At 52.5% G+C, this 26,349-nt stretch overlaps 1 protein-coding gene across 3 annotated transcripts; it reads right to left on the bottom strand.

Annotated features, from left to right (window-relative positions):
- DENND6B (DENN domain containing 6B) lies at positions 1–23,556 on the bottom strand. Of its 3 annotated transcripts, none has more exons than XM_080358679.1 (20): positions 23,390–23,556; positions 16,191–16,229; positions 16,061–16,103; positions 14,619–14,731; positions 12,430–12,510; positions 10,677–10,782; positions 9,985–10,064; positions 9,676–9,738; positions 8,836–8,891; positions 8,161–8,283; positions 7,677–7,772; positions 7,482–7,576; positions 6,881–6,946; positions 6,155–6,219; positions 5,643–5,732; positions 3,435–3,488; positions 2,973–3,082; positions 2,256–2,358; positions 1,323–1,397; positions 1–1,005 (listed from the first exon to the last, which is right to left on the bottom strand). In XM_080358679.1, exons 1-20 carry the CDS (start codon positions 23,525–23,527, stop codon positions 883–885), a joined length of 1,719 nt encoding a protein of 572 aa, XP_080214805.1. In that variant the 5' UTR covers positions 23,528–23,556; the 3' UTR covers positions 1–882. The 3 variants fall into 3 exon arrangements, with proteins under 3 accessions (XP_080214805.1, XP_080214803.1, XP_080214804.1); XM_080358677.1 differs by lacking the exon at positions 23,390–23,556 and adding an exon at positions 16,364–16,406; XM_080358678.1 differs by lacking the exons at positions 14,619–14,731; positions 16,061–16,103; positions 16,191–16,229; positions 23,390–23,556 and adding an exon at positions 13,686–13,786.
- Positions 23,557–26,349: the final 2,793 nt, after the last annotated feature.

The raw sequence follows: 26,349 nt of genomic DNA, 5'->3' as shown, positions 1-26,349 counted from the left end.
GTGACACCAGCTGCAACAATCAGGTTCTCCAACATGTTTTATCAGTGAGTGGGCTGATCGCATTAGATGCCTCATGGCCCAAGGCAGAGCTCCAGCTCCCTCGTACGTTATTAGAGCACGCAAACTTGATTTTTCAAGCAGAATAAATGACATTTGGAGGCCAGCTCCTCTCTGCGCAGCTCCAGCAGCTACTGCCGTTCGCACAGCACCCCGCCGCGATCTCCGGAGAGCTCTGCTCCCTGCAGAGGCACCAGCCCCTTCTTCTGTCTCTGCCTTGGGGAAACAACAACAGCATTCCACATCCAGCAATTCGTCCTCCCACTCCCGCCCCGCGGAGGCTCTTGCAGCGTGAGTCAGGCTGCTGAATGGGCCGTGGCTATTTTTTCACATCGTTTGTGTGTGGGGGACCAACATCCCTCCTGTTATCAACAGGAGCTCCCCGGGAAACAACTCCCCCTACAGCGCTGGTCCCGCTTCTTCCAGGCAGGACGGTGACACAGACATTTTGAGCGCCCAAGCACTAGACGAAGATGGACGTGAATAGACGGGCAGCTCACGTTTTGCACAGCCCACCCCACGCTTTCAGTAGCCCGGCTGCCGCGTCCTGACCCACCAGCGGCCACCCAGGGAACACTTTGTCCTTTACAGTCCCCTAACCCGGCTCCTCAAAGCAGGACTAGACAGAGAATAGTGCACATGGTTCCCCATTTCGGCCACAGTTCTGACCCACGTGTGCTCAAACCCACGCGCGGTTGTGAGCGAGGTCCAGACCAGGGCACGCCGGCTGCATCGTGAAGAACCTTCCTTTCCAGACGCAACTGCAGCTGCCCAGAGCTCGGAGCAGGGTGAGGCGCTTCCTTCTCCACCGCCCGCGGGCTGCGCTCAGTGGTGGTGCAGCACGGCCTGGAGATCCTCCGGCAAGGACCCGATGATGGTCTCGATGTACAGACCCACGCGCTGCAGCGTCTCCTCCTTCACGGGCAGGTGCTGGCACCGGGCTCTGACCTGCAGGGAGACAGAGGACGTTCATATCGCTCCCAAGTTCTCTTTGCCTTTGATGGAACAAACTTCACGTTGTCTCTTTACTTCAGGGTACAAGACAACAGAGAGGAACCTGTCACCTGAGCCTCGGGGAGATGAAAAGAGTCAGAACTTTGAATCCTTTTCTATGCAAACACTAAGGTTTCGTGACTGCCCTGTTTGCCAGTTCTTCAAATTGGGGAGCAAGGGCAAAGTCTTCTAAGCAACAAGTGCGATCCCTGTGCCTGGTCTCTCCCTGCCACAGCGACACAGATCCATAGGAATGAGGGAGCAGAACTTACCAGCTTCTCACGAAGTTTTAGCACCAGGTCTACAATCTCCACCTCAGACTTGTCCTTCATCCAGGCCACGATGTTCTAAAGAAAGAGAACAGCTTTCTTCAGGGACATTTCTTCTTTACAGAAGCCTTTCCCAAAGAGACACCCCTAAGCAAAGCCTGAAATAAAAGCAAGGAGGAGGTTTCTCATCCCCTTTCACAACTCTGCTCGCTGCGCTTGAGCTTAAACGAGCAAGGTGGAGCTCTCCCCATTCTGCCCATGCCAGCACCCAGCTCCTGCCTGCAAGGGGAGCCGAGGCAAGCCGCAGTAACACACGGGCAGTGCTGGGCTGCCCTCCAGTTGGCACCGGGAACCTTGTGCTGTGCTCACAATTTACATCGATTTGCCAGAATCAGGCCTGTTACAGATACAAAAGGAGGCAGCTTTGGCATTCCCCACAGTGCGCTGGAGGATCTGCACCGCTGAACAGCACAGCGAGCGCTGCAGCTGAAGATACACCTGGGCTGGATGTCAGAGCTCCTGGGACCAGGCAGCAGCGGCTCAGGTGAATAAATTGTAGCAGCAGCCACTGCAACTCCTATTTTCATTAGGCGTTAGGGGAGCCAGCAGCAGGTGACGCTTTGTCTGGCACTCTGTTGGCTTGGAATGGCTGGAGGAATGAAAAGTAGCTGATAAAAGCTGCAGGAGCAGGACCTGCATGGGCTGACAAAGCTGGGGAGCTGAGGTGCTCATGTTCCTGTCCGCCACATGTGCCGTTTTCCCCGTGCACGGACATGGGGCAGAGCTGTGATTCCCGAGGGCACAAAGCTCTGTCCCCACCTATCAACGCAGGGCTGAGATGTGACAACCATCGCCCAGGGCAGCAGAGATCTCAGCTCCCAGGCATCAGGCCTGGCAAGTCTGGTGTTGGTTTTGCCACGTGCAGCTGGCGCGTACCGCTTCGCAGATGGCCTCCAAGTGCAGGGCCTCCAGCTTCTGGGTCATCTCCTTGTGCCTCTGGCGATACCAGCCATCGAAGTTGGGAGACTTGAAGAAGCGCCTGCAGAAAGAGAGGTGACACTGAGAGTGGGACAATCGGTTTGGTTGGAAAAGACCTTTGAGAACATGGAGTCCAACTGTTAAACCCTGTCCCTGCCTCATGTCCTGAGAACCTCATGTCCGTCTGTCCAGCCCTCCAGGGATGGTGACTCCAGTACTGCCCTGGGCAGCCTGTTCAATGCCCCACAGCCCTTTGGGGAAGAAATTGTTCCCACATCCAACCTCAACCTCCCCTGGCGCAACTTGAGGCCGTTTCCTCTGCTCCTGGCGCTTGTTCCTGGGGAGCAGAGCCCGACCCCCCTGGCTCCAAGCTCCTTTCAGGCAGTTGCAGACATGGAGATGAGGTTCTCAGGACTCGGGGCAGTGCCAGGGGTGGGGTAACGGTTGGACTCAGTGAGATTGAAAGATTTTTCCAAGCAAAATAATTCTATGATTCTATTATTTCCTCTTCCAGACTATTATTAATTAACCAGTTCTTCATAGGTATAAGTTTTTCAGGTGGGCAGTCTCTGCCCTGGAATTCCATTTTTCCTCCCAGTTCTACCAGAATGTGATGTTCATTATAAGCTGCACCAGCTGTTAAGGGGATAAGAGAAGTAATTACCAAACTCTTACCTGTAGAGGCCCAACCAGTCCCCCTTAAGCACACAGGTGAGCTGGGGACCAGCGTGCTCCAGGGTCTTCATGAAATCTTCCTGACGGAAAGGACGAATCTGGGGAGGATTCTGCACAACAGAAGGACCATATTACACAGCACCCAAAAGAAACCAGGGGAAAATGGGTTCTGTATTTACAAAGGAACAGGCTGCACGAGGCAGACTCAATAACTATGAGAACCAAAAGTCTGTGAACACCTTAACCAGCCTTGCTAGTAAAATTCAAATGAAATTCACAATAGCTGAGCTTACTGCAAACAGGCAGCATCTGTCCCAATGGTGCTTTCAAACTTTTTTTGTATTTACTGAGTAACAACCTTCTTCCTTCAATGAGGAAAGTTCACGCAGAGGATCAGAATATGTGATCAGCATATGGCACAACTATTCCCAGTCCCTGCAGTCACAGGAAAGCTGAACATACCTTCCACGGGGTAATGGCTCTCTGCAGGGGCATCAGGCTTGCAATATAATGCTCCTAGAAAGAAACAAAAATAGTACAATAAACCAAAGTTACAACAACTGAGGAGCCTTTTGCGCGGTCACTGAGTGTGATGCTTTCCTCCAGTACATCGCAGGCACAATCAACAGCCTCCTACTCTCTGCTTTTCCAGTCCCAAACATACTGTGATACTGTGATACTGTGATTTTACACCAGTCTAAGCGTTCCAGCTTGTTTCGCAGCAGGTTTAGGTCACAGAACTGTGCTGCAAGAAGCAGCTGGAGGGGCTGGGATGTGAGCAGATGCTCTGCCCTCCCAGCTGCCACCTCCTAAGAGGACGGAGGAAACAAAGTGGAGGAGCCCAACTTGGCCAGCGGGACAGTCACCAAAAGAGCACCAGCAGCTTTCTAGCGCGACTAGACAGGGATGCCTTAAGGAAAGTGCTTGTAAACTCTGCCTTGGGGTGGTGATCACCACGTGGACAGAGCTCCCGAGTGTGACAGCAAAGCTTCCCAGCGCCAGAGGGAGGGTTTTCCACCCACAGGGCGTTTGATTCCAGCCTCAGAGAGGAAGAGGAATGTTTTGGACTCCTGTCCCTCCCTATTTATTTGCTGTTGGAAAGAGCAAAGAGTTGGCATTAGAATTAAATAACCAGGAATAGCTATTCCTACGTTGCAGTAAACAACATTCTGTCTTTATGCACAGTGTGGCATCTGGAAAATGAGGAGGTGGTTGGTGACGGCCAACACAGCTTCACTGAGGTCAAACAGTGCCTGACAAATGTGGTGGCTTCCTATGATGGGGTTACAGCACTGGGGGATAAGGGAACAGCAACCAGTGTCATCTAGCTGGAGCTGTGCAGAGCACCTGACATTGTCCTGCCTCACATCCCTGTCTCTAAATCGGAGAGACGTGGATTTGATGGATGGAGCACTTGGCGGATGAGGAACTGGCTGGGTGGTCGCACTCAAAGAGTTGTGGTCAATGGCTCCATGTCCCAGCGAGACCAGTGCAAGTGCCGTTCCCCAGGGGTCGGTACACACCAGCACTGTTTAACATCTTTGCTGGTGACATGGACAGTGGGATCAAGGGCACTCTCAGCATATTTGCCAGTGACTCCAAGTTGTGTGGTGTGTTTGACATGCTGGAGGGAAGGGATCCATCCAGGGGGACCTGCACGGGCTGGAGAGGTGGGACTGAGCAAACCTCAGGACGTTCAAGAAGGCCAAGTGCAAGGTCCTGCACCTGGGTCAGGGCAACCCCCAGTGTCAGCCCAGGCTGGGGATGCAGGGATGGGGAGCAGCCCCAGGAGAGGGCTTGGGGATGATGGTTGATGAGAAGCTCAACAGGACCCAGTAACATGCGCTTAGAGCCTGGAAACCAACAGAGTCCTGGCTGTGTCACCAGCAGCGTGGGCAGCAGGTTTGGGGGATCCTGCCCCTCTGCCCCGCTCTGCTGAGACCCCCCTGCAGTGCTGGTCCAGCTCTGGGTCCTCAGCACAGGACACACACGGACCTGCTGGAGAGGGGCCAGAGCAGCCCCAGCAATGACCCGAGGCTGGAACAGCTCTGCTGGGGACAGGAGAGAGAGCTGGGCTGTTCAGCTGGAGAACAGGAGCTCCAGGAGACCTTAGTGCGGCCTCCAGCACCTAAAGGGACTGATAAAAAAAGCTGGAGAGGGACTTTTAAAAGGGCAGGTAGCGACAGAACAAGGGGTGATGGTCTTAAACTAAAGGAGGGAGATCCAGGAAGGATTGTTGGAGGAAGGAATTGTTGCCCTGAGGGTGGCGAGAGCCTGGCCCAGGTTCCCAGAGAGGTGGTGGCTGAACCATCCCTGAGACATCCCAGGCCAGGCTGGACGGGGTCTGAGCACCCTGAGCTGCTGCAGATGTCCCTGCCCATGGCAGGGAGCTGGAATTAGATGAACTTTAAGGTCCCTTCCAACCCAAACCATCCTGTGATGATTCTATAAATATCCAACCTGCAGACTTTTATGCTAATTACTGGAATTTGTATTCAAGAGACATTTAGTTCTTTTCCACGGAGTAAAACATCTCTACCAAGTGCCACATTCTGAATCCATTACAGCTGCTCAGCCACCAGCAATTAAAAGAGGGCAAGTGCCAACTTGTCACTCCAGCATCTGTTGGTCTCCCCCTGTGACACCCGGACGCGTCCCCGCTCAACTCACCAGGGGAATGATGAAGCTCTGGGTGAGCTCCAGGAGGTGCCGCCGCAGAAGGGCGCTCTGCACTTCGGACGGGCGCTTCCGCTGGATGCCCTGCAAGCACAAGCAGCGTCCACAACCCTCTGTGGTGCGGACAGACGCGGAATTTGCAAACGCTACAGCTGTAAGTGACCAGGCCAGAGTAGTCTGGAACGCTGTACCGCCCAAAAATACATATTCCACTCTCTGGTTAAACATAGCACTCACATTTCACTACATGCAATCTGGTTTTTTAGACTCTTTTGGTAATAAGGCTTGTTCTCAATTAGGTCATCATCAGTGCCAGCATTTACTCCATAATATCAAGTGAAACATTTTAAAACTGGCATGATAAACATGTCCAAGTATACTTGACCAAATCATTACACACTGTAAAAAGTCTGTTCCTCGTGGAGAGTTTTGTCTGTCTAAGCCAAGCTGTTAGCACAGTTTGCCCACCACAGCACAGAGGATGCAGGACGGCAGCAACTGCTTACCTTCAGTAATCTTTTTATCAGGGTTTTGTCTTTGTGAAGGAATGTTTTATAAGACGTATAGATTCCTAGATTGAAGAACAAACGAACAAACAGGAAAAAAAGCAGAGGTTAGAAACAAATCTTGGCCCTGGTATCTGGAGGAGGCGCTATTATATAGCGTGGGGATAAGACCTGAAATTCCCAGCACAAACGCTGGCAGCTGTGGGTGGATAATTAAAAAAGGTATTAAAAATAATTTCAAAATTACAGAATTGCTCACAGCAGGATTAAAGGACACTGAACTATCTCAAGGACCTTCTGATGCTGCGCTTACGGTGACACAACTTACTGGAGCCAGCTTAGGGCCATGCCTGCGGTGAGCAGCGTGCTAAGCGGCAGGCACCTGTATCTAAGCAAGTTCCCTTGACTTCCAGCACATCTATCAAGCAGGTATGATATATAACATAAAAGCAAGAAAACGAAGCAGCTGTTCTCCCAACACTAAAATAACTTATTCAATTAATTTATATTGGCCTTTTCAAGCTCAGAATAGAAATGTACAGTTTTTCTGTATTAGGTGGGGAATGCCACTGCCGTGGAGCAGATCAAGCGTGCGAAGAGAACACCAGAATGTGGATTTACTGAGGTACAAAGAATAACATATGCAACATTCACGTGCCTGCAAAGCCTGGAAAATCCCCTGCGTGGAAGGGCAAATAAAACTAAATGGCTGCTAAAAGGTCTCACCTGGTTTTGTGTCTAGAGTTCTTAGTTTCGCTAGCTTCTTCACCTTGACTTGCTTGGGCAGGTCTCCTGTGGAATGACACCAAATGATGAGCTCAGGCTCTGAATCTGCCCTCACGGCCACTGCACGCACACCAGAGACTTCACACTCAAGAACATCCGGTCCTACACCTGTACATTTTCAGTCATGTCCTCCCTTAACTCAGCCCTGACATGAGCCTTCTCACCCGCTCACTTCCCTGCTGACATTTTGGAACGGGAACCTGTTAAGGAGGCATCGCAAAAAAGCAACGCCTCAACCTTTCTTGGCTTCATAGGTAATAATTGGAGTTTGTCTCTCCATGTCTTTCTTGTTCTCTATGGAACTTTCTCTTCCCTGCCCAGGAAGAACTTCTCCTTCTCTTAACGCTTCAGACAAACACTGCAGTGAGTTCTCCTCTCAGCAGTTTGCGTTCACCATTGCTGGTGCTCATCCTGCACATCGCCCAAGTCAGTCCAGCCTTCCCTTTGGCTTCTCAGCTCTCACAGGAGTGAGGACGTGTAAAATCACGTCTAACCTCTCACGAGGCTGAGCAGCACCACAGGACTTTGGTTGCACCCTCACCTGACATTCGGAGCTCCCCAACCCGAAGAATGTGCGGCCAGTGCTGGAGGGTTTTGATAAAGAAAGGGTTTGTGACTCCCACAACAATGTTTGGCCTAGAAAGAGGGGAAAGAAAAAAGCAGCGTGATGTTAACCGTGGGGTTTCCTCCGCACAGACAGCGGCACGTGTGCAGCAAGGGGCTCCGGGCTACTTACGGGGCCTGTGTCCTGGTGGTGTACTCTTTAAATTCACTGTCATGAATGGTGAAGTAGGGCCGGTAGTCACAGCAGTACCGCAGAGGAGCGAGGCAGCTGTAACGACACACACAACAGTTGCCATATAGACTTCGCAGAGGAGGAGGGTGTGTTTGTGTCAGGTTTATGTCCCAGAGCAGCGTTTTGTCCTCCCAGAGGTGCAGGAGTTCCGGGATTTTAATTTTCTTTTGGCTAAAGTCCAGTTGGAAGCTGGTGAGACAACGTTCTTCAGGGCTATGAACCCTCGGGTCTCCAAACACGGGACATTCACTTTTACTCCTCTCTACCATCGCTGGAATACACGGAAGACTCTCTTGCCATGGGATTTGTCTTACAGGCTTTCCCAGGCAAACAACCCAACGCAGCCGACTCCGCAGCAGAGGGGATGTGAAATACCACCAGAATTCGTTACCCTTACCCGTATCTCGGAATTTGAAGGCGTTACCTGGTAAGGGCCAGAACCATTTCTGAAGAAACCGTAGGGGACGGTGCCATGACAACCATCGGCTCTCCCAGTAACATCAGCTCCCACAGCATCTGGACGTGAATCAGCACTGGCTGGAAACACCTGTGAGCGAGGGGAAGAACAACCAGCCGAGCTCAGAACTGCAGCCCAGGGCAGAGCAGACACAATTATCGCATGTACACCTATCCTGATGCGCTTCTATCAGGGAGTTTGCAATCTAGGATTGACGTTTAGCACCCCACAACAGTAACCCCACGTGTCTTCACACCTGCTGTTCTCAACCATTTTATACATATTTAAAGGAAACGCTTTCAGCAATGTAAAGCAACCTGCTGATGACATTGCTCTCAGCAGGCTTTTTCATCCTAGCAAAGTATGTGGCAAAGTATGTAGCATGTGGATTAGAGCAGATTTCTATTAGAAGAGCACCTATAATGCTGAAAAGTTTGGCTCAGCAAAAGAACCACAGGATGCAGCGGGTTGTGTTACGGGCAGCGCGCACAGGTTTAAACACCGCGCAAGCTCTGCAAGCCCAGTGACTCCCTGCAAAGCAGCAATTTCTGATTCATTAAGCCTGTCATTTCTAGGATACTCCGAGCAGGGAGAGGGGACAGCAGATGGAGATGGGAAGGCTGCAAGGACAGTGGCTCTCACCTGAAAAGATCCAGTTCGTGAATACTGGGGAGAACCATTGGGGCTGGTAACAGATTCTAAATGAGGAAGAACACAAACAAGCAAACAAAGCCAAGACTGTTAGTAATGAAAGCATCCTGACTGAAACGCCACCTAAACTCACCACTTCATCACCAAGCAGCTCCCTCCACAAGCAGCACGAGAAGACAAGAACAAGGTTAACAGAGGCGTGAGCCAGGACCAGATCTGGATTAATAGTCAAGGTGCAAATGAATTTCCTTTGCTAGAAGAAAGCCAAGAATCCCTTCTTTTCAAGATGTGAAAGACCTCCCACATCCGCTCCTTTATTTTCTAGTTTCCTCTGGTGCAAGGCAGAGCTTAAGGTACAGAGCCAAGAAGCGTTGGTAATATGGGTTCAAAAGTTGTGAAATATGACAACATTATTCAAAGGAAAGCCCAAGAGAAAAGATCAAATAAACCAGAATAAAAAGTCCAGTCTAGATAAAAGCTGTAAAGATGCGCAGCCAGCAAATTCTGCAAACCACCACACAAGACTAAGGCAGCGTCTCGTGGAGACCCACCTAGGTATGAATTCCCAGGCAGGGCAGGACGAACAAGAACTGTGAGAACAATGCACACACACGACTAGAAGCACAAATTCTGTGCAGAGAGTCCTGCTTTGAAAGACAGAGGCAGGAGAGGGTGCAGTTCGAACCAGATGGGCAGGGGGAACCACTAATCCCAGGCCGCAGTGGCCTCAAGCAGGATGAGGCTCAAAGCGCTCCAGCTCTGCTGCCCCCTCGTCCGCAGCGCTCGAGATCCTGCTCGGCACTGCCTCGCGTCCCGCCGCGCCCAGCTCACCTCCTGATTGAACTGCTTCACTGGGCTTGATCCTGGCTTATCCACCCGCGAAGGGATCCGCACCTGCATTACAGATAAGAACAGATTATCCAGGGGCTGGATCGGTGAGCATGGGCACACACTTTGCTTTCTTCCCTAACAACCACGCACGAGAGAAAGTTTCCCCCGTTACCCATTCTAATTGTACAGAGGTTAGGAATAAAGGAAACAATCTAGAGTAAACAGCAACTTTAGCATGCAGAGGAAAAGGGAATCCATGTCCCACCTCCCTCAGTCTCCTGCTGAGTACGGATCATCACCAACACGTACCTGAATGACAACTCCCATCACCGGGAGGTTCAGAGTCTGTCCTGGCACAGGCGGCGGCCACTGATCGATCTCATTGCACACTGCAGGGACACGGAAAGAAAACAGTTAATGCAGAGGCCAATGCAGCTCATCCCGCTGCTCCTGTGAGTTCTGCCTATTTAATTATCACTTGTTTCTAGTGCAGAGACACAGGAAACAGTTTAATCCAAGGCTGACACAGCTCATCCCAGTGGTCTGTGAGTTCTGCCCACCTAATGATCACTCGTTCCTAGTTCACGTGTCCCCCTGGCTAGTTACAAACAAGCACTACGTCAAATAATTGTGCAGGTTTAGGTCTGACAGCTGCAGCACCGCACTGTGCGTTATCCATTGATAAACCATGATTCAGCTGAACAGTGCAATAAAGATCTAGACAGAGATGGAGCATGAGCAGTTTTTTCCCCTCTCTGGGAATACATTGTACGCAAAACTGACAGTGTCGTCTATTAATGCTATCAGACACTTCCCATTACCGCATCCTTTACAGCTGTTTATAATTTTGGCAAGCCAACCACTTGGCTGAAAGTTTCTCCCTGCTGGAGTTTGTTCCAGAAGGAACTCATTTGGGTTATTTCAGCTGCCTGTCAGGAACCTCCTGATAAAGCCTCTGTGAGGTTTCGGCCCCGGAGCCCTGCGCGGGTGCGAGCGCTCACCTGCCTCCAGGCACGGCTCCAGCTTGTCAAAGTATTCCGGAGCGATCAGCTGCAGCAACGACTGGAACAAGTTCACGTACGGAAGCCGCGACACCAGCACCAAAGACTGAAAAAAAGGCACATTTAGGAGTCAGAGAGCCCCAACATGATAGTTTCTCACACTGCTTATACTCACACTGCTTACTAGAGGGCGATACTTGAAAAAACGACATGAAGAACGTGAAAGAGCTCAAAAGCAGCACTTTGAGGGGTGGAATTCTTGCTGTTGAGCTGTGAGGCTGCGGGAGAGCCCGGGTGTCCACACAGGGGAGGGGATTTGTGTTACATGAGCCAGCAAGCTGGCAGGTCCTACCCTGCAGCTCATAGGGTGAGGTTGGACCCAGCAAACCAGCATCTGGAGGAAGAATTAAACTAAACTGCCAATAGGGTCGAAGTGACCAAAGCAACTATTGCAGGTGGAGAAGCGCAAAGGAGCGGACAACTGAAACAGAGTAACTTGAAATAACGGTAATTTGTTTCCAGCAATGCCTTTTTTTGTTATTGTTTTGACTTCTTTTTAACACTTCTTTGGGAAATATATCACTGTTTTTTACAACTTTTCCACCTCAGCCCCATGGGGGGTGTTCATTACTATGCTGATTAAGTGAAAATCTCTGCAATAGTCATTTAAATACCTCATTTCCAACACAAAACTTTGCCATTGGAAATAAAAAGCATCCAAGGGTGACAATGTACTTGGCTGAGGAATTCAGCATGCCCACTGCTGTGTCCGTCCAGCACCGAGCAAGCGCTTCAGCCTCGTATGAAAACTGCTCAGCAGGTCCCCATCTTGGCCAGTTTCCCTAATCCTCCAGTTTTTGGGGTTATCAATCCACTGCTTTAGTGGAGATGAAGAACTAATTTCTGTATTAGCATTTCTCTCTGAAAGAACCTCTATGTCACTGCCTAGAGATGGAGAAGAGAATGGGATGGAACGGCAGCCCCATCTCCCAGCAGGGTCCCCAGGTGATCTGCAATGAAGTGTTCCTCTTTAAAAACCGTATGTCCAAAGTGAACTTGTTTGAGAGGATGGCATTTTAACCCCTCATGTGAGAAAAAACTACTGAAAGAGTCATTCCACGGACCCAAAGAGGAAAATGGACTTAGGATGGAAGTATTTTCCCTTTCTGGAAGCAGCCTGAGATTCCGCTCTCGGGCAGCACACCCATCTGTCTGAATAACACAAAGCCCTGTGCATTGTTGTGCTGAAATAAACAGGCAGTTTGTATTCTCTTCGCAGCGTCTGTCTCATGGAATGTGTGGCAAGACGAGGCTGGTGCGGTACCAGCACTGGCGGTGCTGCTGTTGGAAGCCATCGGCCCAGCAGGAGCCCCATCCCCAGACGGCTGCTGAAGAAGAAAGATTAAAGCAATTACGGGAGTGGGGTTAAGGCCTAACGAGCACGGGGTGCAATACTGAACACATCCCCTCGCTGGCTGCCGCACCGGAGCACGTCCTGAAGCAAATGTTTGAATACCTCATGATTCAGACAGCAGGTCACTGCTCATGTGATGAGCGCACCATGGCAACCGCATCCCGGGTTGTTTGGAATTACACTTTCCCCAGATTGCCGTTGGCCGTGACCTTTGCTGTTTCCTGCAGAAACACCGTGGGTGTCACGTAGGAAGCGGTGCTGGTTTACTGCTGGGGACAGGTGCCTTTTCACAGCTGCGGACCAGTCAGGAGTAGCAAGCTATCTGGTTTCAGCACTCACCTTCTGAAAATAACCTCTCTTCATGGAGCTGTCCTTGACTTGCCTGAAGTACACGTAGCCGAAGTAATGAGCTGCCTCCCGCTGCAAGAGAGACGACGGCACTGTTAGCGAGAAACGCGCTGCTGCTGGCGCCAAACCCTCCAGCCCAACCAAAAGCCAACGCCACTCCTGCTGGGACACAGCGACAGCCCTCCCGCCGCTCCACCAACGTCACCGCGCTCAGCTGGCTGCCAGAGTTTAGCAAACAGGCAGATGGAGAGGAGATACAGCTGAACTCACACACAACTCCAGGCTCCGGGTAGCACCTCCCACCGGTCCCTCTCTGCAGCAGAGACCCCCCTGCGGTGCTGGTCCAGCTCTGGGTCCTCAGCACAGGACCTGCTGGAGAGGGGCCAGAGCAGCCCCAGGAATGACCCGAGGCTGGAACAGCTCTGCTGGGGACAGGTGAGAGAGCTGGGCTGTTCAGCTGGAGAACAGGAGCTCCAGGAGACCTTAGTGCAGCCTTTCTGGATTTAAAAGGGGCCCATAAGAAAGATGGGGACAGACTTTTGAGCAGGGCCTGTTGTGACAGGACAAGGGGTGATGGTTTGAAACTAAAGGAGGGACATTCAGGACAGATATGAGGAAGAAATAGTTGTCTCTGAGGGTGGTGAGAACCTGGCCCAGGTTCCCAGAGAGGTGGTGGCTGAACCATCCCTGGAGACATCCCAGGCCAGGCTGGACGGGGTCTGAGCACCCTGAGCTGGTACAGATGTCCCTGTCATGGCAGGGGGACTGGGGGGCTGGGAAGGTCCTTTTAACCTAAACTATACTACAATTCTATGGTTCTACCTTCAGGGCCATCTGCTAAAGGGTTAATTGAGGTTTCCACTAACAGGAGCAGCTAAGTCAAGCCCCTGAGCTCACCCAGGCATCCCCCACTGCCACAGATGGGCTCCAAGTGCCAGTTTGCTTTGCCAGCTCCAGGCTAACCTGAGAGATGTCCTCTGCCATCCCCGATCCATTCCCCTTTAGCCGGGCGTTTACAGCAGTCCCAGCCAAACTTTGCCCAGGATGAAGCACAAAGCTGAGTGGTGCTTCCTTCACAGCACCCATGACAACTAAGGGATGCAATACAAGCCCCCAGCAACCATTTCAAACATGCTGAGCCTCCTGCGTTCCCACAGACGCCCGGCAGGAAGGACAGTTGGCAGTGCTGGACACAAACACCATCCCTAACGTCATTTTTAGAAGCCCCACAGTTTAAGTCACGTCACCTTTCTCTTCCCAAATATTATTTTTCCACAACAGAATCCAGTACTTTGGCAGTTCTACTTCCCTTACTTCTTTAAAGCCAGGTGAATCTGCGAGGCAGCATCCGATCGCTACAAAGCAGTAAAGACCATGTGTAAGCTGAGAAATCCCTAGACCAGAATTCAGGAAGAAAACATCCTCCTACTCGCTCTCAGACCAGCACCCCATTCCTGGACTGCAGATCACAAAAAGATCGCAACGTGTTAAAAAGGCACATGCGCAGGAAGCATCGCATCGAAGGAGAAAGCAGAAGAGGACAAGCTGATCCGATGGCCATCTGCTCAGTTAAAAGAAGCGACAGTGCTCAGCACATCCCTCCTCTGTGTGAAACAGACAGTTCACTGATGGAAAAACCACAGCTAACGGCCACTCCTGATATTAGTGCTGGGGTTTGGTTAAACCAGCCCGTGTACAGCGAGCAGAAGTGTGGGTCTGCGGCATGCCAGTTATTCTGGCTGGTGTTAGACACACAGGTCCTGCAACAAATGAAAAGAACTGGTACCCCTCAGAAGAGGTAACCATCTGATTTGCCATGGACAAGGAGATTCTCGTCTCATGGAAACCTGCACAGGTCGCCGTGCACTCTGCTGGATGTCACCTGTGTCCCACCGTCATCTTTTTGCTGTAGGAAGACATGACCACTGTTCTAATCTGAGGTCCCCCGGACTCAGTTCTGTCTCTCGGAGTAGCTGAGATTCTCAACACGGCCCTCTACAAAGTATTAACGTGGCAATAAGCCCCTGTGCTGAGAGCTCTCCCCTTTTCTGACTAGTCCCACAGCCAGAGAAAATGAGTATTTCCTGCAGAGAAAAACAACCGTAAGTACATTTGGCTTTTAAGACAACGGCACCGAGGTTTGCTCAGCAGCTCTGAGCAGCGCACAGGAGGCGACTGACCTGCAGCGTCAGCGGCGCTTCTCTGTTGTACTCGCCACCATCCTCGTAGTGCGGGGTCCTCTGGCCCCCCGACTGGCGCAGGCAGAAGCTGAACTGAGTGTCCCCCAGGCCACCTGGGACAGAGGAGATCGCAAACGCTTAGGGAGGAGTTCCAGTCAAGAGAGAGACGGAAAGTGGCTAAATCGGAGATGCTGACATCATCAGCAGTGCTGATTTACAAGAAAATCCAAAACTGAAAATGGAGAGTAACAGCATAAAGAAACCCCCAAAAAACAGTGCAAGACGGGAAGCACACGCAGCTGAACACAGGAACCGGAGGCATTAGGCTGAACCTGGCCAGGCCACCGCTGGGAATCTCACAGACATCAGCCGGTACCGTTCGTCCCCAGTACCTGCAGCCACCGCTTCTCACCCACCACACTAAAAACCGACAAACAGCCTTAGTCCGAGACCATCCAAGTGCTGATTTTACCAACAATCCCCCGCACAATGGCTCCAGCAAATGACCCAGATGGGCACGGCACCCTCACCTCGCAGGTCACGCCGCGCCGCTCGCCCCACGCGCGCTGCGTGCCGCAGGAATCACAGCAGCGGCAGGTGCTCGGGGTTCTCACGGGTCGGACGGGCAGAAGGAGCGGGGCTGAGGGCGCGCAAGCTGTCAGCAGTGCGCAAACACCTGAACACGCTCAGCTCGCTGAGCAAAACCAGGCTGAACGCAGCAAGGTGCGAGGGGGAGAGGACGCGGGTCCTGGCCACTGTCTGCAGCCACTCTGCTCCGGAGCAGACTAAAGGCTGCTCGGTGTGTTGTGAAGAAATTGCTACTAGTAAATAATCTACTTTAATAAAAGGGACATTTAGCCTGAGTGTCTGAGAAACAAGTGAAAGCACATCCTTAAAAACGCTTAAAACCAAACTGGGCAAAGCTGCAGAAAACAAACAGTCAGGACCCGGTCTCAAAGAAACAGGCACTAGGATGAATTAATGTGCTTATTTCTTATTGCTGCCCTTCTGATCTATAAATAAAACCTTTGGGAATGCTTCTGCTGTGAAAGCATCCTGTCCCCATCTATTTCTCTTCACCGAGCACTTCACTCACAAACACAGAAATGCTGACAGTCGACAGCTGCAAACCGTAGGGAATTCACCCTTCCTGATGATGTTTTACATTTGATTGGCACAGTGACGCATGAGTGCATAAGGTTCTCAGGAAACTGTCCCGTCGCCCACGAGATCGCGGATCCTATAGCCAGCAAGCAATTGAAACGACAAGAAGCCTCTTTGTTGTGACCCAAGGGCCGGGTCCTTGGGGATGTTGCAGTTGTAGAAGATCCAGCCCATAGGTCCCGCTGCACCGAGGCGATGACCCCCTCCTTCAGCCAGCACCCCATTCCCAACAGAGGCATGTCCCGCGGGCCGCGGCACGGCCGGCAGGCGCCACCTACCTGAGTAGGAGTCTGGGAAGGACAAGTAGCAGATACTGGTTTTCTGCAACAAAGAAAACGGCACAGTAAGAAACCTCCCCTGGTGCTGTGCAGGATCTTTAAAACCAGGGGGCAAAAACATAGTTATTACCTCTTTCTCTGTTAGCCTGAAGTCATGAGGATACACCAACTGCAAAAGAGAGGAGAGGCAGTAAGTTAACACCGCTGTTCCCTCCTGAGTTCTGTACAGACCTGTGAACGTCGCCTCCATACACTAAGTGCCTTATTTTCCCCAAAGTAATACATCCTACAAGAGCCACGGACCCATTCAAAATCCATCGACAGCCACCGCCCCGAACCTGCGCAGAATCTGCAGTTATCCCAGCGCATCTGGAGACAGCCCAAACGGCCTCATTTCACTGGGGTTTCCAGTTGCGAGTCGATGGCTCGGTGAACAAACAGCCCGGGACCCGCAGCCGCCGGCTCCGCGTGGTTCCTGGGCTGCAAACAGCCGCTTGCTCCAGGGCAGGCACAACAGGCCTATTGCGCTGCCGCTTGAAACGATGCTGGCACACTCACTCCACGCCTGGAAAGTGTTAATATTCATTTCTGCACATAAATACGAGTTTAAAAGTTGCCCAAAATAATGTTTTTGACTTGTATATTTCTGATTTTTGTTCGGCGGAGGGTCACTTTTTATTTTGATTTTTTTAAATCCTGCTAAAAAGTCACTTACAATTTGCTAATCCCACCAAATATCCCGAAGGAGCGAGCGAGGCTGGCGCCGTGCGTTGCTGAGAGGTGGAAACAGGTTCCATAGCCTTTAAATGAGAAGAGAACAGTGGGGACAGACTAAGAACGGCTTTGAAAAGGCAGTTCTGCAGAGGGGCGACGAGTGCAGGAGGAAGAGCCGCGGGAGGACGACCAGGCAGGGTGAGATCGCGGCGCCCACCGCGGAAAGAGGGCAGCAAGAACCAAGAGACAGCGGTCGGGACAAAGGTTCTGTGTGGAGAGACCAGAAAACAACATATCCTATGTACATTGAGCTATATGGACACTCACTTGGATATAGAGCCTTGTCTCCACGGTGAAAATGCTTATTTAATAGTCCTGAGTGACTTGTCAGCTACAGGCACCGTCACCAAAAAGCAGAAAATGGGCAGTGGGAGAAGTCTGGCAGGATTTGGAGCTCTGGTTTAGCTGCCCTGATTTGATCTGTTGTTAGAAAGACAAGCTGAGGTTTATTTGGTACAGAAAGAGGTGGGTCTGGCACAGGCTGGGAGATTCACGCTTGGTCAGCACAGCAGTGACAGCTGAACCGCGTCGCACCCCATTTATCAGCCAGCACTTCAGATAAGAGACGTGGTCAAGAATGTCAAAGCATCTGAGGACTCCAGGTTCACAGCCGAGCTCTGCGAACGCTGATGGTGCTGCTCCTGCATTTACGGCGATCCAATAAAAGGGAATTCAGTGCAAAAGTTCTCAGGTCAGGGCCAAGGGCAGAACTGCAAGATCCTCTGGCAAGATCTACAACAGAAACCACCACCCTGAGAAGTGGGAAATGACACAGCGCCAGCAATAAGGAGTTTCATGTGTCACTGGGCAGAGGACAGAAACCCAAACGCTTACAAATCTGGACAAGTGATCTCTATGGCCTTTTGAGCACTCGCTGCTCGGGAAATGCAGAAATTGCGGGTGGCTTTAAATAAGAAAGGAGCTGGTGCTGAATGCCCGGAGAAATGGAGAGGTGCCCACGGGAGCTGTGTGCGGCCGGCGGGCAGCGCCGCGGCTCCGCGTCAGCTGGGACTGCACTGGGGGCTCTGCTCAGCGCCCGGCTCCTCCGACACGGGTATAAATAGCGAGGGTGGCCCCGCGCCAGCGCTGGGAGCTCAGCGAGAGAGCTCCAACAATTCCCCGCTGATTCCTTGGCAAGGTCATCTCATCAGCCTCAGACAGCGAGCCAAATGAACATTGAAAACGGGGCTGATTAGCCTTCGCTTAGAGCTTCTCTGGAAGATGAAAGCTGCAAAAACACAAGAGCAAAATGATCACTGAGGAGCCACGGCGATGAGGCAGCACATGAGGCATGAGGAGGGAACCAAAGCTCCTCCGACGCTGCAGCGTGAACGATGAATTACAGCGACGCCGCGGGAGAAGACGCGGCTCTGCTTGCTGCATTTTCGCATTAGGCGACTGAATAAATTCTTGTCGGTATGACCAATTTAATGATCATGTACACATTTATTTTGTTAGTTCTTGTGTAGTAATGGACAGAGCAGGAACAGAGACTGAGACGTGTGATGCTGATCCATCGGGAAGCTCGGGAATCTCCCAGCATCGTGCTTTCTGCAACGCTTGCTGATGATCGGAACCCAAGTTCAAGAGTCAAGACAGACTTTTAATTCTCCTACTGCCTCTTCTGAGGGGGTTTTCTGCAAATCAGTCAGAGCAGAAGCAGACACCGATGGCCCCCAGCTGCTGCCTGGGTCCAACTTCAAGGTACGCCAAGCGAATGTTTCACCTGGAGACGTGTGCTCAGCATTCGGGGGAAAAAATTGAGAATAAAAATTGGGCCCAAACGCTCCTGTGTGAGCACAGAAACACAGATGGATGCAAAAATTCACTTATCACAGTTTTGAAAAATAGGCCTGATCTTCTGCAGCACCAGCCTGGAGCTGTGCAAAGCATCTGACACGGCCCGCACGACATCCCTGCCTCCAAACCAGAGACGGATTTGATGGATGGGACACTCGTGAATCAGGAACTGGCTGGATGGTTGAGCTCAAAGGGACCTGGGACCATGCAAACCTCAACATGTTCAGCAAGGCCAAGTGCAAGGTCCTGCACATGGGTTGGGGCAACTCCAATCACACATACCGGCTGGGTGGAGAACGGGTTGAGAGCGGCCCAGAGGAGAAGGACTTGGGGGTGTTGGTTGATGAGAAGCTCAACATAACCCAACAATGTGCACTCGCAGCCCTGAAACCAACAGAGTCCTGGTTGTGTCACCAGCAGTGTGGGCAGCAGGTTTGGGGGATCCTGCCCCTCTGCCCCGCTCTGCTGAGACCCCCCTGCAGTGCTGGTCCAGCTCTGGGTCCTCAGCACAGGACACACACGGAGCTGCTGGAGAGGAGCCAGAGGAGCCCCAGGAGTGACCCGAGGCTGGAACAGCTCTGCTGGGACAGGTGAGAGAGCTGGGCTGTTCAGCTGGAGAACAGGAGCTCCGGGAGACCTTAGTGCGGCCTTTCCAGACTGAAAAGGGCCCATAAGAAAGATGGGGACACACTTTTGAGCGGGGCCTGTTGTGACAGGACAAGAGGTGGTGGTTTTACTCAAAAGGAGGGAGATTCAGGCCGGACATGAGGAAGGAATTGTTGCCCTGAGGGTGGTGAGAGCCTGGCCCAGGTTCCCAGAGAGGTGGTGGCTGAACCATCCCTGAGACATCCCAGGCCAGGCTGGACGGGCTCTGAGCACCCTGAGCTGGTGAGATGTCCCTGCCCATGGCAGGGGGGCTGGGCTGGGGGGGCTGGGACGGTCCCTTCAGCACAAACTGTTCTGCGATTCTGTGATCTTTGCTTCCCCTTCAGTTTAACACTCTGACACATACTTCTGCGTTTGGGGCAGGGGTGAAGTCACAAAATACTTCCAAGATTAAAAAACCCAATCTAAAGCAGTTAGAATCCTAGTCACTAGAACGTCTGAAAAGCCAAATGTCCATAAATAATAAGGAACTTTTTATTTGTAAAAGCCCCTGGATATCTCAGAGGGAGCCCAAAAGGGCTTAAATCATGTCACAACTTGCGCTGCAGCTCTCCCTCCCATCAATGCTGAATTAACGAGCGCGGAGCTGACACATGTTGTTGAAAACCAATCCTTGCACTGAAGCTTCGCTGTTGATAACAGTGAGGGTGCCAAGTTCCTGCTGCTGCCATAGCAACACGGAGCACATCCCCGAACACGACTTCTGGTGACTCTGAAGTAACCTAGCTCCACAGAGTGCCTGTGTTTGGAGGGCTCGGGCAGGGAGGAGCCATGCTGTGGTGCACGGGGCCGTTGCGGAGCCGGGAGGATGCATTTGTAGGGCAAACGGCCGGTGGGGAGGGCAGCTCCCGCAGGACATGGACCGCTCGCCGGGGAGAACAGGCTCAGAAACACTTCTTCTCTCTCCCTGGTGGTTTTGCCATCTGTAGTTGACTATTTGAAGAAATGTAAATTGGTGGATGAGTCAGAAACAGTAATTATACCTCATTTCTGCATTAACCTATGTTTTCCTTTGTAACACCTTTCCTACCGTGTATTTAAATCACAGCAGAGCGGCATTCGCTGAATGTCAGGCCGATGGCACATCTACACAGCAGGACAAGCGCACAGAACACAAGTCACGCAACGGCCAGACACCCTGAACGAGCTCTGGGCTGTGAAGCTGCAGTCACAGAGGCCACCTCGGTCCGGGGTAATTCTGTCCTTCTGCACCAAGGACATACAACCCACACTGATCACCAACATGGCCTCTGCGTACGTCTGGGCAGCAAGGGAAGAAAAGAGACGCTTTATCTGGAAATAATCCGGAAGCCAGGAAAAAGACATCTTCAGGAAAGGACGAGGAGGGCTTGGCAGAGAAGCCTGAGGGACAGACGCACTCCGAGCAGAGCTGCGGGACATCCTGCGCTCGGACGGCACTCGGGACGCCGCATCTTCACACGCTGACTGACGTGAGGCCGCAGGAGTGCGGTGCAAGCTCAGGGCAGAGCTCTCCCTCCTCTGGCTCACTGTGCTGCGAGCACAAGGCAGCGCGGGCTTCCCCAGGTGTCGGTCAGTCTGCGCAATCCCAGGGCGTGCGAACGGCCCCTGTGCGTAAATCACCCTTTGGAGGGATACACACACGCGCACAAACCGCAGAGAGCTCTCGCGGGATCTAATCTCAGCAGCTACACCGATCCAGCAGTGTCCGTGGCAAACTGCCCGTGCAGACTCCCCAAGACTGAAGTGCCACGGGGCTGGGTGCCACAGATGCATTTTTTACCCCAGAAACTCGCAGTCGAGAGCCCAAATCCTAAAACTGCCCCTTCCCGGCAGCAGAAATCAACCTGCTTGGAGACAAGCCTCAGGATCCGGATCCAAACAACCAAGGCAACAGATGGAAACAGGGAATTAGCAGGAAGATAATGATGCTGTTTGACTACTGGCAACAGTGACATTTACACTTTTCCAAAATTCTGAAATGATTTTACTTGGAATTCCCTTGTAAGACAGCAACAGTTTGAGCCTTTTTGGTTTCCCAGCCCCATGAAGAACAGAACACAAGATGTTTGGCACACAGCTTCTCCTCCACTCGCCTTCCTCCCGGGTGTCTCGCCAGGACAGACCCCGTTCCTTGTCCAAACCCTTGCGCAGAGACAGAAACTCACAATGGGCACCCAAAGGAGACGCGATGGCGTGGCCTTGGCATCGTTGGCTCCAGATGCTGAGATGGTCCCAGGCTTCTTGGTCATTTACGTCACATGAGAAACATTTTCCCATCAATACTTACAGGCAAAGGAGAAAATGAAGAAAAAAAGCCAACCTTTCCGTGGATTAACAAACCATGTTAGTGCACACCTTGATCACAAAGTCCCCTCCTCATAATGCCAGACAGGTAGTAAAACTGGTCAGAAAGCACCTTTGTAGCTACATATTAAAACACACCTATGAAGCATTAAATTGTAAATGCTAATTATTACCCCAGTATTCACATCCTTTGCAGGGTATATCGGGTCTGGTTTTGCAGGAAAGACTACGGAGCATGTGAAACTTAGCTCTGCAGCAGATATTTTTGGGCTTCATGGAGAGAAACATAGTCCAGTATTCAAGGAAACTGAAGGGCAACAGGCTAACGTGATCTCTGCCGCTCTCCCTTCCCTCCAGAAGCTTCAGCATCACTTGAAAGACTGAAAGCCTCGACCCTCTGCAAAGCGTTAACCTCTCTCCACAAAGGCAAAGTGAGGAGTCCTTTCCCCAATCACACAACAAATATCAAGGAACTCGAGACAACGCCTTTGGTTCAGGACTATCCAGACATATCTGGTCCCCTTATGTTGCATTTTCTTAGAACACCAACCAGCTCTTGCCCTCGGTTACGTTACAAGCCTTGGGTATCACACTCCCTTCAAACCCGCTTTCAGAGGTCTGCCTGGGAATAGAGAAAAAGCATTCCAGCCCCTTCGCTCCCAGTTCGCGCTCCCTGGCCCCCAGTGACCCCCACAGCCCCTCAGACCTCCTGAGAAGCCTCTGACACTGCAGGTCAGGACAGAGCCGCCTCAGCCCCCGCTCCACTGCATCCCCTGATCGCCCCAGCGCTCCCCCACTCCTTCCCTGGCCTGGGACACCCCCTTCAGCCCCTCCTGCCGCCTGCTGACTCCACACCTCAGGTCTGTGTTTCTGAGTGAGGTTCACCCCCGCATCTGGAATCTTGTGTCCAGCTGTGGCCCCTCAGTTCCAGCAGGACAGGGAACTGCTGCAGAGAGTCCAGCGCAGCCACCAAGATGCTGCAGGGAGTGGAGCATCTCCCGTGTGAGGAAAGGCTGAGGGAGCTGGGGCTCTGGAGCTGGACAAGAGGACACTGAGGGGGGACTCATTGCTGGGGATCAAGATGGAAAGGAGCAGTGTCAGGAGGATGGAGCCAGGCTCTGCTGGTGACAACCAGGGACAGGACAAGGGGCAATGGGTGCAAACTGGAACACAGGAGGTTCCACTGAAAGAGGAGAAGCAACTTGTTGGGGTGAGGGTGTCAGAGCCTGGCCCAGGCTGCCCAGGGGGTTGTGGAGTCTCCTTCTGTGCAGACATTCCAACCCCCTGGACACCTTCCTGTGTAACCTCAGCTGGGTGTTCCTGCTCCATGGGGGGATTGCACTGGGTGAGCTTTCCAGGGCCCCTCAACCCCTGACATTCTGTGATTCTACCAGGCTCCGTAACCCCTTCCTGTGCAGCCCCTCCCCGCCTCCCCCGCCCCCCTGGCTCCATCCCCCTCCCCAGCCCGGCTGTCCTGGTTCCCCCGGCCCTGCAGAGCCCGGCCCTGTCCTGCCCAGCCCCCCACAGCCCTTGCCTGTCCCTGTCGCTGGTTCTGCCCCATCTGCTCCCCAGGCCGTTCTCCAGCCCTGCCCGCTCCCAGCCTCCGTTCCCCCAGCTCTGCCCTGTCCCCATCCCCCCCCGTCTCTGCTCAGCCCCACCGTCCCCTGCCCGCTCGCTGCCCCACACAGCGCCCGCTGCTCCCACACCCCGCCCGGCCCTTCTCCGCAGCGCCAGCGCCGCCCGGGCCCCGGCTCCACGAACTCCCCGGCCCAGACCCGCTCACAGCCCCGGCCCTGGCCGCACCTCCATGGCCTGTCCCAGCTCCAGGTCGAAGGTGACCACGCAGACACAGTCGAGCCATGCGGAGAAGCGGGCCCAGGGCAGCGGGGAGGCGGCGGCGGGCCGGCGGGGCCGGGGCTCGGCCCGGCACAGCGCGTCCATGGCAGCGCCCGCTGCGCCCGGCCCGCCCGGCCCGCCCCGCCCCGCCCCGCCCCGCCCCGGCGCGCCCCCCTGCGGCGCGGAGGTCCCGCAGCCGCGCTCGGCGCGGGGGTGTCAGCAAAGCGAATGGCGAAGGGGAAACCGGGGCCTTGGCGCGCTCGGGGTTGTCAGATTCACGGCCCATGAACTCTGTTCCCTCTCACATTTATTCGGTGCTCGGGGGGAGAGGACAGTGACATCGCGGAAACGCTAAAATATCAGCAGTAGATGACAGTTTTGTGGCAGGTTTCCTGGCTAAAACACGTTCACTTTCCTTGCTTCCTCGTCTTTTTTTGCTCATTTATTGCCAGGCTACGGGTCACAGAATGTGAGGGGTTGAGGGGACCTGGAAAGCTCACCCAGTGCAATCCCCCCAGAGCAGGAACACCCAGATGAGGTTACACAGGAAGGTGTCCAGGCGGGTTGGAATGTCTGCACAGAAGGAGACTCCACAACCCCCTGGGCAGCCTGGGCCAGGCTCTGACACCCTCACCAGGAACAAGTTTCTCCTCGTATTTAAATGGAACCTCCTGTGTTCCCGTCAGCCAGTTCAGCCACGGGGCTGCAGTGACAGAGGGTGTGAGGAGGAGGAGGATCCAGCAGCGCCCACCTCGCGCTGACCCACCAGCTCCTGCCCGCGGCTCCTCCAGTGCCGTCTCTGCCCAGTTTGTGCTGGAGAAGCCCGTTCACACCCCCTGTTCCCACTCCCCATTCGCACTCACTCCAGGGGTCACCCCAGCCCCCACATCAGCCGCGGGATTTGGCCATAAAGCCCCTTTGTTGGTCTGTAACACAAAGTTTCGATGCCTGATTTTGGGGAAAAGATGCACACGCTTCTGTGCGCTTCTTAGATAAACTGCATCATGAAGGTACAACCTGGGGGTAATTCTGCCCAAACCAACAGAATTGTCTACATTTCTATGATTTGCCTTATTAATGATTAGATCCTCTCAGCACTATAGAATTTCTGTCTTCTGGCTGTATGTCCAATACACTGATAGACTGAAAACTGGTTTTAGGATTCCGGTACTTGCCTGTCCCGTGGTTTGACTCTCAGAAATTGCCTCTGAGAAGAGAGAGCTGGGATCTGGGATGTGCGCTGAGCCCATGCCGCCGAGACATCCCCGTTCAGAGGAAAGGTGTGCGCTTCCATGTTGTTTTAAGTCTGCCAGCTCTTGTTCTGATACTTCTCAGATGTTGTACATACTTTTATTACCCTCTTTATTCACAGTAAATTTTCTTCTGCTTGGCAAGCCAGCAACGTGTGTGTGGCTGCAGTGAAACCAGATGTACAATACATCCCTTGGAACCTGATTAAAGGTGATTTTTATGATGGGACAAAGGATTATGGGGCGAAAAAGGTCCAGTATTTTTTATTCAGGTTATTTTTCTTATGTTTTCATCACGCCCCTTTTCTGTCAAGAATCAGCTATAACAACGGTTGGATTTTTTGCTTGTTTTCTTTGATAACTTGTCCTACACATTTATTAAGAAATTAAAACGCTTTAGGGTTGTAAGCAGGACCCAAGCAGACGTGTCTCGTCTGCAGAGACCTCAGCAATGCTTCACACGATCGCGGTGGCAAAACTGGCTGGTGAGGAAAGTCCTCGACAACAGGAAGACCAAAGAGCTCGTCCTCACGTGTCCGTATTGCAACAGCTCTATGACCGGACACAACGCTAATATCAAACAAGTCATGGAGCGTACTGTTTAGATACAGCATGCTGAGAGCCTATAGTAAATAATAATCGATATTACTTAGCAGTTAATATTACAATTTATTATTGGTGTCGGTGTAGCACCTCAGCACGCTAATAATGGGCCATGGCCACACTGAGCAAGGCACAATATCATCCCAACAAGGGGAGTGTGCGGCTTAAGTGTGAAGAAACAGGATGTCAAGGTAATCAAGTGTAAAAAAAATGAAAGCCAAGAGGATGCTGCTGGTCAGCACAGCATGCGATGGCCCCGCCGCATCCTCAGCCTAACCGTGGTGTTGCTGCTGCTGTTTGTTTGGGAAACAACTTCTGCCCGCGTGTGGCTGCCGCGCCACAACACACACAGGATATCTGAGGGAAGGCCGGGCATTTGATCTTTACTTTGATACCTCCTGACCATTTACACAAGCCGAGGACATGCCCCAGGGTGGTTTTGGTTTAGTGTTGTCTAAACACAAAAGCTTGTATAATTAATTTCCTCAGCTTGCCTTGAAACAAAAGCAGACTCCGAGTCCTGATGGGTATCTGGCTCTGCAGCCCTCCTGCAAGGAGGTGCTGGTCCTGTGCTCCTCCGGATTTCTGCAGGGAAAGCTTCAAGACGGTGTTTTCTCCAAAAGAGCAGCATTTAGATCGGCTCCGCGTGGAGGGCTGGGCCTTCTGAGCCTTCGTCTGCACCACACGGCGCATCCCAGGCCCGCGACGCGCAGCCGCTGAAGCGCCTCTGTGCCGCTGGCCCATATTTGGGCAGCAAAGGTCCTGCAGAGCTGGAGAAAGCGGCAGATCTGAGCCTCCCCGACGCCGCGGCCCCGCCGGAGCCGCCGCGCTGCGCAGGCACAGCCGCGTTTGCACGGCTCCTAAGCAACCCCGGTAAATACAGCATTTCGCAACCCCAACCACAGCGGTTGCTACACTTTCATCTATAATTATCTTCTGCATCAGAGCTCTCAAGAGCAACCGGCCTACCAGATTTTGCAGGATATTTTGCATTCGGCTTTAGTTCGCCTGCCTTTCCCCTTGCAATGCCAGTCAGGATAATATTCCCCAGACAAGAGGAGAAACATAAATACC

The sequence above is a fragment of the Nesoenas mayeri genome (genome assembly GCF_963082525.1).
Source record: "Nesoenas mayeri genome assembly, chromosome: 1".
NCBI classification, from domain to species: Eukaryota; Metazoa; Chordata; class Aves; order Columbiformes; family Columbidae; genus Nesoenas; species Nesoenas mayeri.
Note: the sequence above shows the minus strand (reverse complement) of the source record. Positions and strands in the feature narration are given on the sequence as shown.